The sequence below is a fragment of the Mobula birostris genome, chromosome 5, assembly GCF_030028105.1.
Source record: "Mobula birostris isolate sMobBir1 chromosome 5, sMobBir1.hap1, whole genome shotgun sequence".
Classification (NCBI taxonomy): domain Eukaryota; kingdom Metazoa; phylum Chordata; class Chondrichthyes; order Myliobatiformes; family Myliobatidae; genus Mobula; species Mobula birostris.
This window is the reverse complement of record NC_092374.1, coordinates 66,549,913-66,570,752: the sequence shown is the minus strand read 5'-3', so window position 1 is coordinate 66,570,752 and position 20,840 is coordinate 66,549,913. Positions and strand designations below refer to the sequence as shown.

General features: G+C 42.0%; 1 protein-coding gene across 1 annotated transcript in view; it reads left to right on the top strand.

Annotated features, from left to right (window-relative positions):
• Positions 1 to 20,840, top strand: part of grin3a (glutamate receptor, ionotropic, N-methyl-D-aspartate 3A) — a 210,398-nt gene that overhangs the window by 72,713 nt on the left and 116,845 nt on the right. The window contains exon 2 of the mRNA XM_072259455.1: positions 1,072 to 1,670. Within this exon, the coding sequence (XP_072115556.1) occupies positions 1,072 to 1,670 (599 nt within the window). The remainder of the gene's footprint in view (positions 1 to 1,071; positions 1,671 to 20,840) is intronic.

Genomic DNA, 20,840 nt, shown 5'->3' with positions numbered 1-20,840 from the left:
GCAAGTCTTAAAGACTTCCACAAAAATTACTGCAAGGCACAAAAAATTTCAGGGCTCGCAATTCTTTGTCATCACTTCATTGTTGCTGTTGTCAGGGATCTCTGAACTCCAACTCACTCGTGAAACCACCCCTGAGTCCCAGGCACTGATTGTGATTTCTGGCCCAATAATACTAGGAAAGGCAGCCCAGTATATTCACAAGCTTCATAAGGCAGAGACACAGAAACAGACAAACTGTTTTTCTTCTTATATTAACATGGTTTTATTTTCAAACACATTCTGTGTCCATTAAACACGGTGTTCAGCTTACCCTCATAAATCAATTAGACATTTTAATTGTCAGTCTTCATCCATTAGTCCACCAAATGTTTTGGACACAACATTCCTTTGGACTTACAAAAGAATATTAATGTCTATATATAAACGATAAGCCTGAATCTAAACAAAACCAATTTGTCAAGCCAACTATCAAAACACTTGAAAGACACTTGGAAACATTTCTCACTAACAGAGATACAGACCCTGAATGCTAAGAGTTCAGAAAGAGCTTAATTGTCATTTCGACCTTTCAGACATTCATTGAATGTTTTACAAAATCTAATATAACACAGTTGCATAGAAATTAAAACTTGCTTTTGCCTCGTTAGTACACGGGGGTATTAAAGATATATTTGTGATTAATTCAAAAACATTCATAAAAACATAAAATAGGAGCAGAGGTAAGCCATTCAGCTACTTCAGCTGCCCTACCATTCATAAAGATCATAGTTTATTTAGTCTTTCTCCAGACCTATAACCTTTGCAGATAGTCCAAATATACCTCAACTGCAGTTCTGAATGTACAGTACAGCCTTAAAAGATCATTCCGTTACCTCTTAGACTATGGCTCTTAATTTTAGCTCCACTCCACCAACCTTGTTCCATCTGTTCCCTCCCCTAGCCCCCATCTAAGGGAGAATCATTTCAGTATCCACTCAATCAAATTTACGCTGGTTTGGATTCCACAGATTAAAAACACACTGAAAGTTTGATTTTTTTGTGCTGATCTATTCTTTTTATTGATTGATACAGAATCCCCTCCATCTGCAGATGAGCCTGGAAAATTCTCACCCCACCCACGCAGACATTCTTATTTTTCTCCTGACGATGAATAGTTGGTACGACGTCAGCCTGGTTCTGTGCCAAGAGTGGAATGTGACCAACTTCCTCAGCCTTTTGTATAACAATTCCAAGTTTCACCTCGGGACCATATTCAACATCACAGAAGACAGTGATGACAATGATTTTCTCAGTTACCTGCAAGGGTACTTGGCTGCAGCTAAAGAGGTGTCTTTGTCCATCATTACTTTTGGCTGCAATATTGACCACTTCCAAAAGATTTTCCAGTTGGCAGCAAACTACGGATTGATGCTGGCAGAACACCATTGGATTCTAGGTGACTCTCAAAATGTGGAGGAGCTAAGGACTGAGGGACTGCCCATGGGTCTGTTGGCCCATGGTAAAATGACTGAACCTGTTTTCCACAACTATGTACAGGATGCATTGGAACTGATAGCCAGAGCAGTAACCACTGCAGCCTATGTCAGACCAGATCTGGCACTCATTCCAACTACAACGAACTGCATGCATTGGGAAGAAATTAACATAACATCAGGCCAGTTTCTTTCAAGGTAAGATTTACTGCCTTGAAGAGTGTAATTAGTAAATGGCATTAATCATAGAGTCACCATGATAAGTGAAATTTTATGGAAAGCAGTTGCTGGAAATACTCAGCAGGCTGGGCAGTATCTGTGGAGAGAAACAGAATTAAAATTTCAAGTTAAAAAACAAGTGCTGGAAACAATCATGAGGTCAGGCAGAGGTGTATTACGGACAGCACTGCTGTGCTGGGAACCTGAGGTGAGTCTAGCCCTCCCCATTGCTGTGTCGGGAAGCTGATTTGATTCCAGCAATGAACTGCCCACAGCTTAGTGTGAGAGCTGGAGATGGGTGTGTGATTTCTCAGCATTGAGATGTGGGATTCCTTTCTGAGTGGCATGGCTATTGCTTGCCAATGCTGGGAGTGAGTACATCTACTCTATGTATTTTCAGACTACCTGGATCCTATGGTCCCTCTTCTACAAATTCCTGTTTGTTGTAATGGAAGCTGCTGGGTTTTGCTATATTATTTGGCTGCACAGCTAACTCCTTGAGCTTTTACTAGAAGGAAATCATTGGCCTTAACACATCAGTCCACTGGTGGCTAGCACTAAGCTTAGTACTAATCAATAAGAAAGTTTATTGTTAATTGGTCTGAAATTCAGATCATGCTGAAGATCGGTTTTCTTCACTGAATTGTTACTCCAGACTCACATAACTATTCAACTGTTGAAAAAGTGGATTGAGAAATAAGTAAAAAAGTTTATATCAAACCAGCTCTGGGATACATTACAAATTTATTAGATGAAGTCCAAATTTAATTGATTTAGACCATAAAGTTTGATCTGATGAAGAAAGAATTTACATTTAGCCGCTGACTTTGATGTTCTTAGGATGTCCTAAGGTGCTTTCTGGTCAGTGACCTACTTTGAAGAGTAGTTGCTACAATAGTAGAACTCCAATAGCCAATTACTCACAGCAAGTCCCACTAATTGTAATGACCTAAAAGACGAGTTAGTCTGAGAAGTTTTCATTTCCCGTAGCAGATAATATCATGTCTACATCCTGTTTTCATTGCTTTGAAACTAAGTTGGTTTTGCCTGAATGGAAATACAATTTTCCTTGTTTCCAGATTGGTAATGATGAAGTATTATCCCTTTCTATTTTTGGTCAGGTATAACTCTTGGTCAGGACATCAACAAAAATTTAATTTTTTAAGTGTGTCGTTTGCTTGGTAACCTGAATAAGTGAACAGAGCTTCCACTGAACAACTTGCAAGGTAGATAGCACCTCTGGTGATATATCACAACCATCACTGCTCAACAGGAGTGTCAGTTTGAGTTACAAATCAATCTGAATGTGCAACTATCTAACTTAACGGCAAAAGACACTGAATCAAGTTGACATCTGCAACTAGCATGCAATAAATATCTTGTCTGTACATACAATTATCCAGTTTCCTAGATTAGTCATTTAATTTGGTGGGATTGAATAAGTACATTTTCGATGAAAGTCTAAAAAGACAACAGATGCTAGAAATCTGAAAGAAGCACAGGTTGTGCTGGAGACCCTTAGAGGTTCGGGCAGGAACTGTAGAAAGAAAAGCAAAGTTAACATTCAGGTCAAAGGTCCTTTATCAGCCCATAATGGGCTTTGTAATATAAACAGAAAAAAAATATGTGGTTCAAGTCTTCCTGTCTTATGGACTATTATCAGTGTTGCTTTCTTGAATCTGTTCATTTTCCCTGTTGGTGTAGTACATGGTGCATATATTTCCAGCGTCATTAATTTCCCAATCTCAATAGGAAAGTAACTTTGATTATCTTTTTATTTCCCCAAACAGCTTGCAAGGGAGCTCTGTGGGGATGTAAATCTTGCCACTGATAGGTCATAGTTGGCTTCATGTCTGAGCATCATCTGTCACTTTTAGTCGTTCCAGGAGTTTTTATCATTATTTCCAACTTTTTATGTTGTAATGAAGACTGTAATTTCAAAAGTCCTTTACATGCACTGTGTGTTTGAAAGCCATATTGTCTTCTATTATTTACAACTCAAAGAGCATGAAAGGAATAGTTAGCTGATTTGCTCATTAAATGCAACAACTCCTGTGGAGTTGAAAGTGGCTTCAATTCTGTTGTGAACCCAGCCTGGGTAATAAGAGGTAATGGATGGACAATGCCATTGCAAGGACTCGAGTATATAGGACAAGCTGACACTATGCAGTATGAAGCAACTGTTGAACTCTTCAATGGTGCCATCTTTCGAGTGGAACATGAGACCTTTGTTGAATACTACATTTCCTTTAAGTCTGGTATGAAGTTTGAGTTTGAGGATGGTTCACCTCAGGAATATTCATCTCCCCGTACTCTGTGGTAACTTTCGTCATGGTTCTCTTGTTAAGATTTAGCCCATCCATTCTACAATATTGAATTCTGTACCCTGTCCAACATTCATTTTGTGACCTAGCTAACATTTGTTCCACTCCCTGGGTACCATTTCATTCTCCATTCTTCCTATACTCTGGGCAACTTTCGTCATGTGGTTTAGGAAACCTTCGTTACAACACCCTAAACAACATTCATCCTGGGACCCTGGCCAGCGTTTTCTCCATTACCTGAGCAACGTTCATTCTGGTGTCCTACCCCATAACATTCCAACTTTTGTTTAGCTCCAGGGCTAACATTTATCCTGTGCCTGCCTGTTATTCACATCCATCCAGTCAGAGGGACATCTGACATGATTTTTACAACATGTTAATTGCAGGAGAAAGCACAGGAGCAAAAACTCCCACTTTATATAGCCTTTATAGACCTTACAAAATCATTTGGCTCAGTAAATCATCCTGTCCTTTGGGTGGTACTGTCCAAAATCGGGTGTCTAGAGGAATACCTCAAGATCCTGCAGCTCTTACACAATAATATGAGTGCAACAGTCATCAGCAACAGCGGCTCTGAAACAGCACCTTTTAAGGGGTGCATCATTCGCCCAACTCTGTTTGCCGTTTTCATTGTAACCATTCTTCACCTCACATGCTAAGAAGTCCCCCAAGAAGTCCAGATTCTCTATAGGATAGATGGGGGAGGGGTTCTTTATCCAAAACAGGTTCAAGGCAAAGATCAAGGTGTCAACTACTTCCATAATGCAGATGACAATGGCCTTGTAGCTCACTTTGAGGAGGGTCTGCAGTGCACAATGTATGCTCTTGCCAGAACATACAAGCTCCTGAGACTTCATCTACATATCAAAAAAAGCCAAATTATGTACTAACCTACTTCAGATCAAGCTCCTAAACCTCCAATCATCCAAATTGGCAACATCCTTTCAGGGAGGTTTGTTAGTGCTATTGGGGAGGCTTTAAACTAGATTTGCAGGGGAATGGGAACCAGAGTGCCAGAGCTGACAGTGTGGCTGGGGTGAAAATAAATGATGTTGAAAGTTTAAGCAAATCCGCTGATAGAAAGGTTGTGAGTGGTGGTAAAAATCTTCTGAGGTGTATATATTTCAATGCTAGGAGTATTGCGGGGAAGGTGGATGAGTTGAGGGCGTGGATTGACACGTGGAATTATGATGTTGTAGCAATTAGTGAAATTTGGCTACAAGAGGGGCAGGACTGGCAGCTTAATATTCCAGGGTTCCGATGTTTCAGATGTGATCGAGGCAGAGGAATGAAAGGTGGGGGAGTAGCATTGTTTGTTAGGGAAAATATTACAGCAGTGCTCAGGCAGGACAGATTAGAGGGCTTGTCCACTGAGTCCTTATGGGTGGAGCTGAGAAACAGGAAAGGTATGGCCACATTAGTGGGATTGTATTACAGACCACCCAATAGTCAATGAGACTTGGAAGAGCAAATCTGCAGAGAGATAGCAGGCAACTGCAGGAAACATAAAGTTGTGGTGGTAGGGGATTTTAATTTTCCATACATTGATTGGGACTCCCATACTGTTAGGGGTCTAGATGGTTTAGAGTTTGTAAAATGTGTTCAGGAAAGTTTTCTAAATCAGTATATAGAGGGACCAACTAGAGGGGATGCAATATTGGATCTCCTGTTAGGAAACAAATTAGGGCAAGTGACAGAAGTCTGTGTAGGGGAGCACTTTGGTTCCAGTGATCATAACACCATTAGTTTCAATTTGATCGTGGACAAGGATAGATCTGGTCCTAGGGTTGAGGTTCTGAACTGGAAGAAGGCCAAATTTGAAGAAATGAGAAAGGATCTAAAAAGCGTGGATTGGGACAGGTTGTTCTCTGGCAAAGATGTGATTGGTAGATGGGAAGCCTTCAAAGGGGAAATTTTGAGAGTGCAGAGTTTGTATGTTCCTGTCAGGATTAAAGGCAAATTGAATAGGAATAAGGAACCTTGGTTCTCAAGGGATATTGCAACTCTGATAAAGAAGAAGAGGGAGTTATATGAAATGTATAGGAAACAGGGGGTAAATCAGGTGCTTGAGGAGTATAAGAAGTGCAAGAAAATACTTAAGAAAGAAATCAGGAGGGCAAAAAGAAGACATGAGGTTGCCTTGGCAGTCAAAGTGAAGGATAATCCAAAGAGCTTTTACAAGTATATTAAGAGCAAAAGGATTGTAAGGGATAAAGTTGGTCCTCTTGAAGATCAGAGTGGTCGGCTTTGTGCGGAACCAAAGGAAATGGGGGAGATCTTAAATAGGTTTTTTGCGTCTGTATTTACTAAAGAAGCTGGCATGAAATCTATGGAATTGAGGGAATCAAGTAGTGAGACCATGGAAACTGTACAGATTGAAAAGGAGGAGGTGCTTGCTGTCTTGAGGAAAATTAAAGTGGATAAATCCCCGGGACCTGGCAGAGTGTTCCCTCGGACCTTGAAGGAGACTAGTGTTGAAATTGCCAGGGCCCTGGCAGAAATATTTAAAATGTCGCTGTCTACGGGTGAAGTGCCGGAGGATTGGAGAGTGGCTCATGTTGTTCCGTTGTTTAAAAAAGGATCGAAAAGTAATCCGGGAAATTATAGGCCGGTGAGTTTAACGTCAGTAGTAGCTAAGTTATTGGAGGGAGTACTAAAAGACAGAATCTACAAGCATTTGGATAGACAGGGGCTTATTAGGGAGAGTCAACATGGCTTTGTGCGTGGTAGGTCATGTTTGACCAATCTGTTGGAGTTTTTCGAGGAGGTTACCAGGAAAGTGGATGAAGGGAAGGCAGTGGATATTGTCTACATGGACTTCAGTAAGGCCTTTGACAAGGTCCCGCATGGGAGGTTAGTTAGGAAAATTCAGTCACTAGGTATACATGGAGAGGTGGTAAATTGGATTAGACATTGGCTCGATGGAAGAAGCCAGAGAGTAGTGGTAGAGAATTGCTTCTCTGAGTGGAGGCCTGTGACTAGTGGTGTGCCACAGGGATCAGTGCTGGGTCCATTGTTATTTGTCATCCATATCAATGATCTGCATGATAATGTGGTAAATTGGATCAGCAAATTTGCTGATGATACAAAGATTGGAGGTGTAGTAGACAGTGAGGAAGGTTTTCAGAGCCTGCAGAGGGACTTGGACCAGCTGGAAAAATGGGCTGAAAAATGGCAGATAGCGTTTAATACTGACAAGTGTGAGGTATTGCACGTTGGAAGGACAAACCAACGTAGAACATGCAGGGTTAATGGTAAGGCACTGAGGAGTGCAGTGGAACAGAGGGATCTGGGAATACAGATACAAAATTCCCTAAAAGTGTCGTCACAGGTAGATAGGGTCGTGAAGAGAGCTTTTGGTACATTGGCCTTTATTAATCAAAGTATTGAGTATAAGAGCTGGAATGTTATGATGAGGTTGTATAAGGCATTAGTGAGGCCGAATCTGGAGTATTGTGTTCAGTTTTGGTCACCAAATTACAGGAAGGATATAAATAAGGTTGAAAGAGTGCAGAGAAGGTTTACAAGGATGTTGCCGGGACTTGAGAAACTCAGTTACAGAGAAAGGTTGAATAGGTTAGGACTTTATTCCCTGGAGCGTAGAAGAATGAGGGGAGATTTGATAGAGGTATATAAAATTATGATGGGTATAGATAGAGTGAATGCAAGCAGGCTTTTTCCACTGAGGCAAGGGGAGGAAAAAAACAGAGGACATGGGTTAAGGGTGAGGGGGGAAAAGTTTAAAGGGAACATTGGGGGGGGCTTCTTCACACAGAGAGTGGTGGGAGTATGGAATGAGCTGCCAGACAAGGTGGTAAATGCGGGTTCTTTTTTAACATTTAAGAATAAATTGGACAGATACATGGATGGGAGGTGTATGGAGGGATATGGTCTGTGTGCAGGTCAGTGGAACTAGGCAGAAAATGGTTCGGCACAGCCAAGAAGGGCCAAAGGGCCTGTTTCTGTGCTGTAGTTTCTATGGTTCTATGGTTCTATCCCCTGGAGAACACTGATCATTTCCCATATCTTGGCAGCCTTCTTTTTCAAGAGCCAACATTGACCTTGAAATAAACCGCAGAATAGGCTGCACAAGGGGAGCTTTTGCCAGGCTGAGAGAGAGGGTTTTTGCAGATCAGGATAACAAGACCAACACTAAGCTTCTGGTCCATAAAGCTTTAGTCATTCCCCCCTTGCTATATGGAGTGGAGTCATGGACAACATACATGGCACATCAAATTCCTGGAAACTTCCAATCAAAGATGCCTCTGAAAGATTCTGAGTGTTAGCTGGAAGAACAGGCATACCAACTCCAGCATTCTGGAGGAAGCTAACATTAACTCCATAGTTACAATCGTGACTCAACACAAATTGCGATGGATTGGCCACATCATGCGTATGCCTGACTCCCAACTCCCTAAACAACTCCTGTTCGACCAGCTCAAGGATATAATGCTCACTCCTGAAAGACAGAAAAAGTAGTTCAAGGACGATATCGAGATCCACCTGAGGAAGTGCCACATCAACCTGAATCAATAGGAGAAATTAGCACAGGATAGGGGAAGCTGGAGAAGGAGTATCTATGAAGGGGCTGCACAACTCGAAGAATACCTTCACTGTGCCACTGAGACTAAGTGGCTTCAACTTAAGGAGAGCCTGGGAAAGGCCCAATCAGCTACGTCCACCACCTCAATGACCTACACATGCCAACAATGCAATAAGACTTGTGGATCACCTCTTCAGTCATCTCAAAGCCCACAAATGAGCAGATCAACCACCAGGAGAAGAATCATACTTGACGACAAGTGATCGCTGATGATGATGAAGATGATGATTCACATCAGTGGCCTGTATATATTCATCACATTGTCCTGGTCAAAACTTAGTTTGCTCTCTGACCAACATTCGTCATGTACCCTCTAAATGTTATTCTATTTACTATTTGCAAAATTCTCCCCTAAATTAGCAACTCTTAAAAACAGATTATCTATAAGAAGATAAGAAATTGGAATGTCTGTAGGCCATATGGGTTCTTGAACATGTTGTGCTGTTTAATGAAATCATGCTTCACAAAGCTTAACATTCCTGTCTGTTCCCCATATGTCCTGGCTTCCCTATAGACCAAAGTAATGTCTATCTTGGTCTAGAGTGTATTCGACAATACAGCGTCCATTGCTTTCTGAAGTAAGAAATTACAAATATTTGTTATCCTCTGAGAGAAGAAATACCTCCTCATCTTCATACATCAGTGAAACCTTATTCTATAACTATATCTTCTGGTTCTGTATTGCTCCAGAAGGGGAAAGCTATATCTCCCAGATCTATATTCCCCTAGGAATATATCTCCCAATTCTACGTTTCTCCAAGAGGGGAAATGTCCGCTACCTGTGTGAAATCTACCTTGTTGGATGTCCTCAGAATTTCAAGTTTCAGTAATATCCAGTTTCATTCATCTAAAATCCAACTTACTCAGCCTGATGAGATGTCCATGTCATCACGTCAGACCAGAAATCAACCTTCCCCATACTGCTTGCACTGCAACTAAGTACCTCCTTAAATCTGAAGACCAGAACTGAAGTACGACAAGTGTGATTGTACCAGTGTTCTGTAGCACTAAAGAAACTTTCCCATTTTATCTCTCCAACCTCTGTTATACCATTTGCCTTCTCAATTAGTTGCTGTCATCAACATCATCATTATGCACCCTATCATGACATGGGTGATCATGGTCTTCATGACCATGATTGTTCTTGGCAAATTTTTTTACAGAAGTGGTTTTCCTTTGCTTTCTTCTGGGCAGTGTCTTTACAAGATGGGTGACCCCAGCCATTATCAATACCATTTAGAGGTTGTCTGCCTGGCATCAGTGGTCACATAACCAGGAGTTGTCCCTATGGCTTTGCGTGACCCTGATTGGGGGTTCAAGCAGGTGGCACACCTTGCCCAAGGGTGACATGCAGGCTAGTGGAGGGAAGGAGTGCCTTACACCTCCTTTTGTAGATAAATAACTCCACCCTGCCACCCTGCATCTGCATGATAACATTTCTGTGTTTTATATGCAGCACGCTCAGATCCCAACGTACAGTAACATTCTACAGTCTTTCCATTTAAGTATCCTCTGTTTTTTTTTTCACTCATCCTACCAAGGTAGCTTCTCTGACATTTCTGGTGATTAATCAAATTGTTGTTTGTGGGATTCTTCTGTCTACTAATTGGTTGCTGCCCTTTCCAGTATTTGACAGAGACCACACTAAAGTAAAAATTTAGTTGACAGTAGAGTACCTTGTGAAGTCCTGAGATTATGAAAGGTGTCATGCAAATGTATGCCTTTGCTTAGGTAGGCAACCTTCTTATGTGAAGGAAACTTCAAAAGCACAGACAAAAAAATCTGTCATTGATTTTGAGTCTGCACCAGCATCAAGTTCTGCTGTCAGATAATTTCAGGAGAAAAACAATTGTATGGAATTGGTCAAGTAACTTCAAAAGAAGACTTACATAGACAAATATTGGGCTGAAATAATTGGGCTGTAAATGCTATCCAGGTAGTCCTGCATCTTTTAATAGATGGAATCAGTGTCTGTGAAATTAATTTGATGCTTATTGTGATTACACTGTCATCTTAATTCATAATTACTCCAGACATTAGTAATAAATCATTGTATGTTGCATCAACGTAATTCTTGCATCACCTGCTGGTCTGAATGGAATGTTAAGTAAAGAGGACCTGATTTTTAATGATGTCCTTTTATAATGGATGGCTGAAAGGAACCAATTTGAATTTGGACCTTGGCCAATCATCAACTGATTTTTCTCCGTCCATTTAAGCAGTGCTTCTGGCCAAATGCATTCCTCTGCACATTTTTAACTAAAATGAAATGGACTGGCTGCAACTTCAGATGCAGTGGAAAATGTTACAGCCGGAGCCAGCCACAAACCACATTAACATCCTGAATGTGCTCTATTGGTGAGAGTATTGCTACTACCAGCCCATCTCTGGAGGCACTGTCCTATCTAATAAACTTAATAAATAGAAATCCCAGACTGCTAGCTCATAATTTGGTCTTAAATTTAAAACCCTCACTAATTTTTATAGATGCACAATAGAAAGCATTCTTCTAGGGTGCATCACAGCCTGGTATGGAATTTGTCCTGTCCAAGACCAAAAGAAGCTGCAGAAGATCGTGAACACGGCACAGCACACACACAAACCAGTCCTCCGTCCGTGGACTCACTTTACACTGCACGCTGTCGGAGCAGTGCTGCCAGGATAATCAAGGACACAACCCACCCAGCCAACACACTTTTCGTCCCTCTTCCCTCCAGGAGAAGGCTCAGGAGCTTGAAGACTCGTACGGCCAGATTTGGGAACAGCTTCTTTCCAACTGTGATAAGACTGCTGAACGGATCCTGACCCAGATCTGGGCCGTACCCTCCAAATATCCGGACCTGCCTCTCGTTTTTTTTTGCACTGCCTTACTTCCCATTTTTCTATTTTCTATTCATGATTTATAATTTAAAATTTTAATATTTACAAATTTTAACTATTTTTAATATATTTAATATTTAATATTTGTAATCCAGGGAGTGTGAAGTACAGAATCAAATATCGCTGTGATGATTGTATGTTCTAGTACCAATTGTTTGGCTACAATAAATAATAAAGTATAAAGTAAAGTGAAGTAATTTCACCATTTGCCTACTCTTCCAGACCAGATGAGGATAAGAACATAAGAAACAGGAATAGGCCAGGCAACTTTGAAGAAAGACTTTATTAGATAAGTATTAGGCTGGAAACGCTCTGCAGGAAATCCATCCTGCACCTTTTCATAGATGGAATCACAACACTATGAGACCATGAGTAATAAGAGCAGAATTAGGCTATCCAGCTGATTTATACTTCAAATACAGTCTCATCTATGCCTTATTAAGCCTCAGCATTACATCCTTACTGTTACAGTTTAGTCCTGTCAAAATGAATGCTAACATATCATTTGCTTTCCTCAGTATCAACTCAACCTGCAAGTTAACCTTCAAAGAATCCTGCATGATGGCTGTCAAGTCTCTTTGTACTTCCGAATTCTGAATTCACTCTCATTTACAAAATGGTATATGTCTTTATTCTTTCTACCAAAGTGCATGACAATACACCTCCCTACACAATATTCTATCCGCCACTTCTTTGCCCGTTCTCCTAATTTATCTAAGTGACTCCTAGCTTCCTCACCACCTATTTTCATATCATCCACAAACTTGGCCACAAAGCCATCAATTACGTCATCCAAGTTATTGACGTTTAATGTGTAAGGTTATGGTCACAACACTAACCCCTGCAGAATGCCAGTCATCATCAAAAGCCAAACAGAAGAGGTTTCCTTTATTTGCACTCTTTGGCTTCTGCCAGTCAGCCAATCTTCTGTCCATGTTAGTATCTTTCTTGTAATATCATGGACTCATCTCTTCTTTAGCAGCCTCAAGTGTAGAACCTTGTCAAAGACCTTCTGAAAATCCAAGTATGCAACCTCCACTAGACAAAATGCTGGAGGAACTCAGCAGGTCAGGCAGCACCTATGGGCAGTCAACATTTCGGGCCGAGACCCTTCATCATGTATGGAAACGAATGAGAAAGATGCTAGAATAAGATGGTGGGGGAAATTGAGGGAGTACAAACCAGAAAGTGATAGGTGAAGCCAGGTGGGTAGAGAAGGGAGGGGGGGATGAAGTAAGAAGCTGGGAAGGGCTGGAGAAGAAGAGATCAGATAGGAGAGGGGAATAGACCATGGCAGAAAGGAAGGGAGGGAGTGATAGGCAGGTGAGATGAAGAGATAAGAGGAGGGCCAGAGTGGGGAAAAGAAGAAGAGGGACAGGGAATGGGGAAAAAATTACTAGAAGTTGGAGAAATTGACGTTCATGCCATTGGGTTGGAGGCTACCTAAACAGAATACAAGGTATTGCTGTGGCAACAGGGTTGTCAATAAAGTTCAGTTGAGTATCCCGCATGCTGCCAACTTGGCGTACTCTGCACTATCCCTTAATAAAAAACACAACATGGTGTCAGAAGTGGTTGATCATCGATGAATTGGTGCTACAGATCATGTGAGATCACCAGCGAGAAAAAAATTGCAGTAAGACTCTTCTCGTTCGCATATATCTATGAAAAGTATCCAGAGACTTATCAACCTAAACTGCCTATGCTAGTTTGCTAACCTTGAGGCATGAGTTGAGAAAGGGCCTGGTTTGCTAGGCAGCACCTTCAAGCTATACCCAAAAGTGGATATTTTGTAATACTCTGTTGGCCAATAACCTGGAGAAGTGCACAAAGACACAGACACATTAGACAAGTCAGAGGAAGTCAGTCAAAATCTCAGGGAGAGAAAAGAAGACTTTTGTAGTCCAAATAAATAAAATAATATAACAAACAAGCTGGGAAATGGACCGAATACCTGCAGTATCTAATTTATTTACCTAATAAAGTCCCCCTCCCCCAAGTCATTTGATTTCTCTAAACCAGGGGACTTTGAGAGATGGCTCAGACACTTTGAGAGATCTAGGGATGCAAGCGATCTCACTCGGGCTTCAGAAGAGGATCAAGTAAGCACACTGATATACCGCATGGGTGACAAAGCAAATAGCATCATAGGTGGATTAGGACTGACAGATGCTCAGATAAAGGAGTACAAATTCAAAGAAATATGAGAAGGCAAAGTTTAACTCCAGAAAAAAAATGAGCCAGATGAAAGTGTAAATGACCTCATCACAGCATTGTATGCCCTGTCAGACAACTGTGCATATGGAAATCTGAGAGATGAGCTCATTAGAGACAGAGTGGTTGTCAAGGTACTAGACACCAAATTATCAGAGAGACTTCAGTTGCAGGCAACTCTCACACTAAAGAAAGGTTATTACTATGGTCCAACAGAGTGAGGATGTTTGTCAGTAACAGATAGAACTGAGGCATGAAAATGAAACTGAGAGAAAGCTAGAAGCTGTACAAAAAGAAGGGTATAAACAAGGTGCAATCAGAAAGACAACAGAAAGAGGTGACAGTAGAGTTTAGCTCAACCAAAACAGACAAGCAAAACAAAGAGCAGGTAAAATGTCCAGCTGCAGGAGATGTAGCAGGTCTCCATGTCACATCAAAGAGATCTGTCCAGCAAAAGAAGTGAAATACCACCAATGCAATAAAGCTGGCCATTATAAAAGCCAGTGTCACTCAAAAATAGTCCTTCAGGAGATCAAAGAAGATCATTATTCAGACAAAGAGAGAGCTTTCCTTGGAGCATTAGATCCAAATAGACCAAGCTGGTATACTATGGTTCAGTTGCAAAATGAGGCAGTGACATTCAAAGTAGACACTGGGGCAGATGTCACAGCCATCCCCAAATGTCTGTTGATAAAACTGACAAAGAAAACAGGCATTATGCTGAACCCAAGACAGGAAGTGCTCAGGGGCCTAGGAAATTCAGTGTGGAAGGAATGCGTAAAAATGAATAACAGTTAAAAGAGGATGCCTTTGTTGTTCAGAATCTCTTCTCACCACTACTGGAACAGCATGCCATTGAGAAGCTGAACCTCATTACAAGATTGGATTTGATAAACAGGGTGCAGTGCCAGAAGTAGAACCTGGAGTTGTTCACAGGCCTGGGGGTACTGAAAGAAGAGCACCTCATCCAACTGAGGCCAGGAGTGACACCCTCCTCTCTGACCACAGCGAGGCATATACCAGTCCCAATGATAAACAAGGTCAAAGCTGAATTTAAGAGAATGGAGGTGCATGATGTCATAACTAGAGTGAATGGAGCTACTGACAGGTGTGCAGGTGTTGTTCCTGTTCTCAAGCTAGGTGGCATAGTGAGGACCTGTGTTGATCTAACAAAACTGGATGTGGAGTGAGGTGGAAGAAGTTTATTTTGCCCTCTGTTGAGAACACATTGGGTATGCAGGGTGGACCAAGGTGTTTCACCAAACTAGATGTAAACTTAGGGTTCTGGCGGATCCATTTAGCTCCTGGGTCACAAAAGCTCACAACCTTTATCACACCATATGAATTTTGTGCCGACAAAAGACTCCCTTTTGGCATCTCATCAGCCCCTGAACTCTTTCAGATGTGGATGGATCAAATTTTGGAGGGACTGGAAGGAGTAATCATCTTCAGATGCCCAAATGAGGAAAATGATAAAAGAGTGGAAGCTGCCTTGGAGAAATTGAAATGGGCTGGAATCACCCTGAACAAAAGGAAATGTGAATTTGCGAAGTTGGAGGTGAAATTCTTAGGCTGCCAACTGTCCTCAGAGGGAGGGCAACCAGATTCAGATAAACTGGCAGGAGTTCAGATCGCGGGGCAACCTGAAGATATGTCAGAGATCTGCAGTTTCCTTGGCATGGTAAACCAGCTGGGAAGATATGTCAGAGATCTGCAGTTTCCTTGGCATGGTAAACCAGCTGGGAAGATATGTCAGAGATCTGCAGTTTCCTTGGCATGGTAAACCAGCTGGGAAGATATGTCAGAGATCTGCAGTTTCCTTGGCATGGTAAACCAGCTGGGAAGATATGTCAGAGATCTGCAGTTTCCTTGGCATGGTAAACCAGCTGGGAAGATATGTCAGAGATCTGCAGTTTCCTTGGCATGGTAAACCAGCTGGGAAGATATGTCAGAGATCTGCAGTTTCCTTGGCATGGTAAACCAGCTGGGAAGATATGTCAGAGATCTGCAGTTCCCTTGGCATGGTAAACCAGCTGGGAAGATATGTCAGAGATCTGCAGTTTCCTTGGCATGGTAAACCAGCTGGGAAGATATGTCAGAGATCTGCAGTTCCCTTGGCATGGTAAACCAGCTGGGAAGATATGTCAGAGATCTGCAGTTTCCTTGGCATGGTAAACCAGCTGGGAAGATATGTCAGAGATCTGCAGTTTCCTTGGCATGGTAAACCAGCTGGGAAGATATGTCAGAGATCTGCAGTTTCCTTGGCATGGTAAACCAGCTGGGAAGATATGTCAGAGATCTGCAGTTTCCTTGGCATGGTAAACCAGCTGGGAAGATATGTCAGAGATCTGCAGTTTCCTTGGCATGGTAAACCAGCTGGGAAGATATGTCAGAGATCTGCAGTTTCCTTGGCATGGTAAACCAGCTGGGAAGATATGTCAGAGATCTGCAGTTTCCTTGGCATGGTAAACCAGCTGGGAAGATATGTCAGAGATCTGCAGTTTCCTTGGCATGGTAAACCAGCTGGGAAGATATGTCAGAGATCTGCAGTTTCCTTGGCATGGTAAACCAGCTGGGAAGATATGTCAGAGATCTGCAGTTTCCTTGGCATGGTAAACCAGCTGGGAAGATATGTCAGAGATCTGCAGTTTCCTTGGCATGGTAAACCAGCTGGGAAGATATGTCAGAGATCTGCAGTTTCCTTGGCATGGTAAACCAGCTGGGAAGATATGTCAGAGATCTGCAGTTCCCTTGGCATGGTAAACCAGCTGGGAAGATATGTCAGAGATCTGCAGTTTCCTTGGCATGGTAAACCAGCTGGGAAGATATGTCAGAGATCTGCAGTTTCCTTGGCATGGTAAACCAGCTGGGAAGATATGTCAGAGATCTGCAGTTTCCTTGGCATGGTAAACCAGCTGGGAAGATATGTCAGAGATCTGCAGTTTCCTTGGCATGGTAAACCAGCTGGGAAGATATGTCAGAGATCTGCAGTTTCCTTGGCATGGTAAACCAGCTGGGAAGATATGTCAGAGATCTGCAGTTTCCTTGGCATGGTAAACCAGCTGGGAAGATATGTCAGAGATCTGCAGTTTCCTTGGCATGGTAAACCAGCTGGGAAGATATGTCAGAGATCTGCAGTTTCCTTGGCATGGTAAACCAGCTGGGAAGATATGTCAGAGATCTGCAGTTTCCTTGGCATGGTAAACCAGCTGGGAAGATATGTCAGAGATCTGCAGTTTCCTTGGCATGGTAAACCAGCTGGGAAGATATGTCAGAGATCTGCAGTTTCCTTGGCATGGTAAACCAGCTGGGAAGGTTCATTCCAGACCTGACGGAGAAAACAGAGCCACTGTGTGACCTCCTCTCTCAGAGAAACATTTGGACCTGGGATGCATCACAGGAGAAGTCATTCTCATCACTTAAAGCAGAGCTTATCTCTCCAACAACATTGGCATTCTTTGATCCAAGCAAAGCAACCAAGATCTCAGCAGACACCTCTTCCTTTGGCCTGGGGGCATGCTCACACAATACTGCAGCGGTGTATGGAAACTGGTGGCATATGCAACAAAAGCACTGGTTCATACTGAACAGCATTACACCCAAATCAAAAAGGAGATGCTGTCTCTCGTATGGGCTTGTGAAGGCTTCAGCTGCTACCTGATAGGCATTAAATTCTACTTGAAAGAAACTGCAAGCTACTTGTCAGCTTCCTCAGCTTGAAACTCTTGGATGACTTACCAACACATCTGCAAAGATTCAGAATGACGCTTGTAATGTTCTCGTGCAGTGTGCTGAAATTCTGACTAAACACCAAGTTAAACTGGAGCCAATGAAGACAGAGTCGTAGTAAGGTTAACCATTTACTGTTCACTCTTCCACATTAACATCGTATGGTGAAAAGTATTGATAAAAAAATACATATACAGCGTCTGTTTCATTCTGGAGACCACCCGCGCTCTCTTTTTTCAGCGAGTGTCTCCAGCCATCCGGAATAACAGACAAGGGGGTCATGTCAAACTGCCACCGGGCCCAAGCCCACCCCGCGTTTGAAATTGAAAAGTCAGCACGCGCGCTGCCCCAACCGCCACTTCCTTAACAGAAACCGTGTTAATATTTTTACTTCAGATACATTCTTATGAACTTACGGCGTTGCTTCTATAATGTTTCTTTGTTGGTAGAAACGGAGCTCCTCATGATCATGCTGCACGCATGGCACCCGCCTTCACACCTTCTCCGAACTGGAGGTTACACATAAGACGTGGCGAAACCGGAGGTGACGTCATCACATGCCGCGATATACCATAGACAATGAATTTACCTTTGTTAAACTGTAACTTAATTATCAACCTTTAACTTTAACTAGAAAATAGTTACAAACAAATCATTTAAAACGTAGACCCAACAAAGTCAAATAAATGCCTTAAGGGCAAGACAAGGCTTATACAAACTATAATGACATTGAACATGTCCCTGGCAAATCTTTCACAACACCAGGCACTTTGTCAAGGACTCCACACAAGCAAGAGTGAGTGGATGGAGGGTAACTCCACCCTCATGTAAGATATCAACATCTACTTAGCTCAGGTACATGAAAGCTTTCCTACATCACAGAGTAAATGGGATCAAATTCTCACTGAGTTGAAAAAGGTCCAAATCTGCAGCATAATCATGCAATACTGTGAGCACGGTTGGCTGGACAGCTATTCCAAAATAAGCTCATGAACTCAGAGATCTTACCAGTTTGAAAGAGACACATTCACCCTTCTTGATGGTTTGCTGCTAAAGGGCTCCAGATGCATCATTCCTGCTTCTATGCATGCCAGAATCATTAGTCAAATCCACAAAGGACATCAAGGCATCGAAAAATGTCACCAAAGAGCAGGGCGATCTGTGTGGTGGCCCGGTCTGAGCATACAACTGGGAGATTATGTAAAGCAATGTGAAGCATGCAGAAAACAACACAAAAATCATGCTGAACCTTTATCCCACAAAGTTCCCAGACTTTCCATGGCAGATTGCAGGCACAGAAGTTTTCAAGTTGAAAAGAGACAAATACCTTTTCACTGTGGATTACTACTCATGGAACGTTGAGGTGCCCAGACTGTCCTCTACATCCTCAGCAGCAGTTTTATAGCAGTTGAAAGCTGTATTCACTCACCATGAAATATTCGGGACACTTGTGTTAGACAATGCAACCATTCACACTCCAGTTGCTCAAAATTCAAAGCCTCTGCCAGGGACTATGGGTTCAAACACCAGACAAGCAGTCTACAGTATCCACAGGCAAATGGAGAAGTAGAATGAGCAGTGTCAACTGTCAAGAGTCTCCCATTGAATACAAAAGACCCCTACAAAGCACTTTTAGCTTTTCCACAACTCTTGCGAATGGCTACAGTCCACCAGAGTTGCCAATGGGCCAGAGGTTGAGAGCAAATTTGCCCGTTTTTCCTTCCCTTTTCGAAGCTCTCTCACTGAACTTAGACAAACTGACAGCTTTTGATACAACACAGGTGAGAAAATGAAGCACATGCATGATCTCAGACACAGAGCAAAATCTTTGTCGCTGTTCAGGGATGGTGAAGATGTTTGGGTTTCAGACCAATTCACCAAGGGACAGTAGTCTGGCAGCATGCACCACGATTGTTTGTGATCAGAAAACCACAAGGTAAAGTAAGTAGGAACAGGCAAGTGCTCGTGCATCTTCAAAATCCACGAAAGGTAGAAAAAGAAATAGTGGCCTGATCCTAATGACGAGGACCACGTATGTGAGGTGGATGCATCTGTTCAAGAATTTCCATCTGCTCCAAAACTCTCAGGAACCTATACCAAATTGGGTCATTTATCTGTCTCACCATAGAGATATACTCCATAGCCTAATAGTTTAGGGCAAGTGACCAAAGAGACAGAATAATCATTTCACTTTGTCAAAGTGTGCAAGTAGTCTACCCTGACCTCCATTAGATTTAGTGGTTTTTTAAAGAAGTTCTAATGTTGGAAACATTTCACAAAATGAGACTTGTCTTAAAACAAAAGGGATTGGTGAAAAAAGAGGAAAACAAAGAGAGAAAGAGAAACCATTAAAAGCAATGAGAAAGACAGTTATAAAGTTGACAATTCTTTTTTTGTGGTTATATAAGGAGTATAAGTTACGTGCTATGGGTAAAGTGAATTGAATTGTTACAGTTGAACTGAATTGAACTGAAGTGAATTGAACTGAATTGAAGTTCAGTGACTACAATGCAGTTCTATAGACAAGACTAGTTTTTCTTTATTTCTCAAGAAGGGGAGATATAGTGGTAGTTAATAGTGTAATTCCAATGCCACCCAGTTAGCCATTCCCACATGGGAGTAGTTCACAGACTGTAAAAGCAGGGTTATCAATTAAAGTTCAGTTGCGTATCCTGCATGCTGGCATCCTGGTGTGCTCTGCACTACCCCTCAATAATGAGCACAACATCCACAGCCACCTATGGTAACAAATTCCACAAAGCCCCCATGCCCTAGCTAAAGAAATACCTCATCTTCATTCTAAAGTCATACCTCTATTCTGAGGTTGTGCCCTCTGGTCCTAGGCTCCCCCTCTATAGGAATCACCCACTCCACATCCACTCTCCCTAAACCTTTCAATATTCAATAGGCTTCAATGCGATCACCCTCCATTCTTCTAAATTCCAGCGAATGCAGGCCCAGAGTCGTCAAAATCTCCTTATATAATAACCCTTTCATTTTTGGAATCATTCTCATGAACCTCCTCTGAAACCTTCTCCAATGCCGGCACACCCAAAACTGCTCATAAAAGTCCAAGTGAGGCCTCAGAAGTACTTTATAAAGCCTCAGCATTACATCCTTAATTTTATGTTCTAATCCTTGAGAAGTGACTGCTAACAATTGCATGTGCCTTCCTCACCACTGATTCAACCTGCAAGTTGACCATCAGGGAATCCTGCACAAGGACTTTCAAGTCACTTTGCACCTCAGATTTTTGAATTTTCTCCACTTTTAGAAATAGTTTCTGCTTTTATTCTTTCTACCGAAGTGCATGACCATACACCTCCCAGCACTGTATTCAATTTGCTACTTATTTACCCATTCTCCTAATCTGTCTAATCCTGCAGCTCCCAGCTTCTT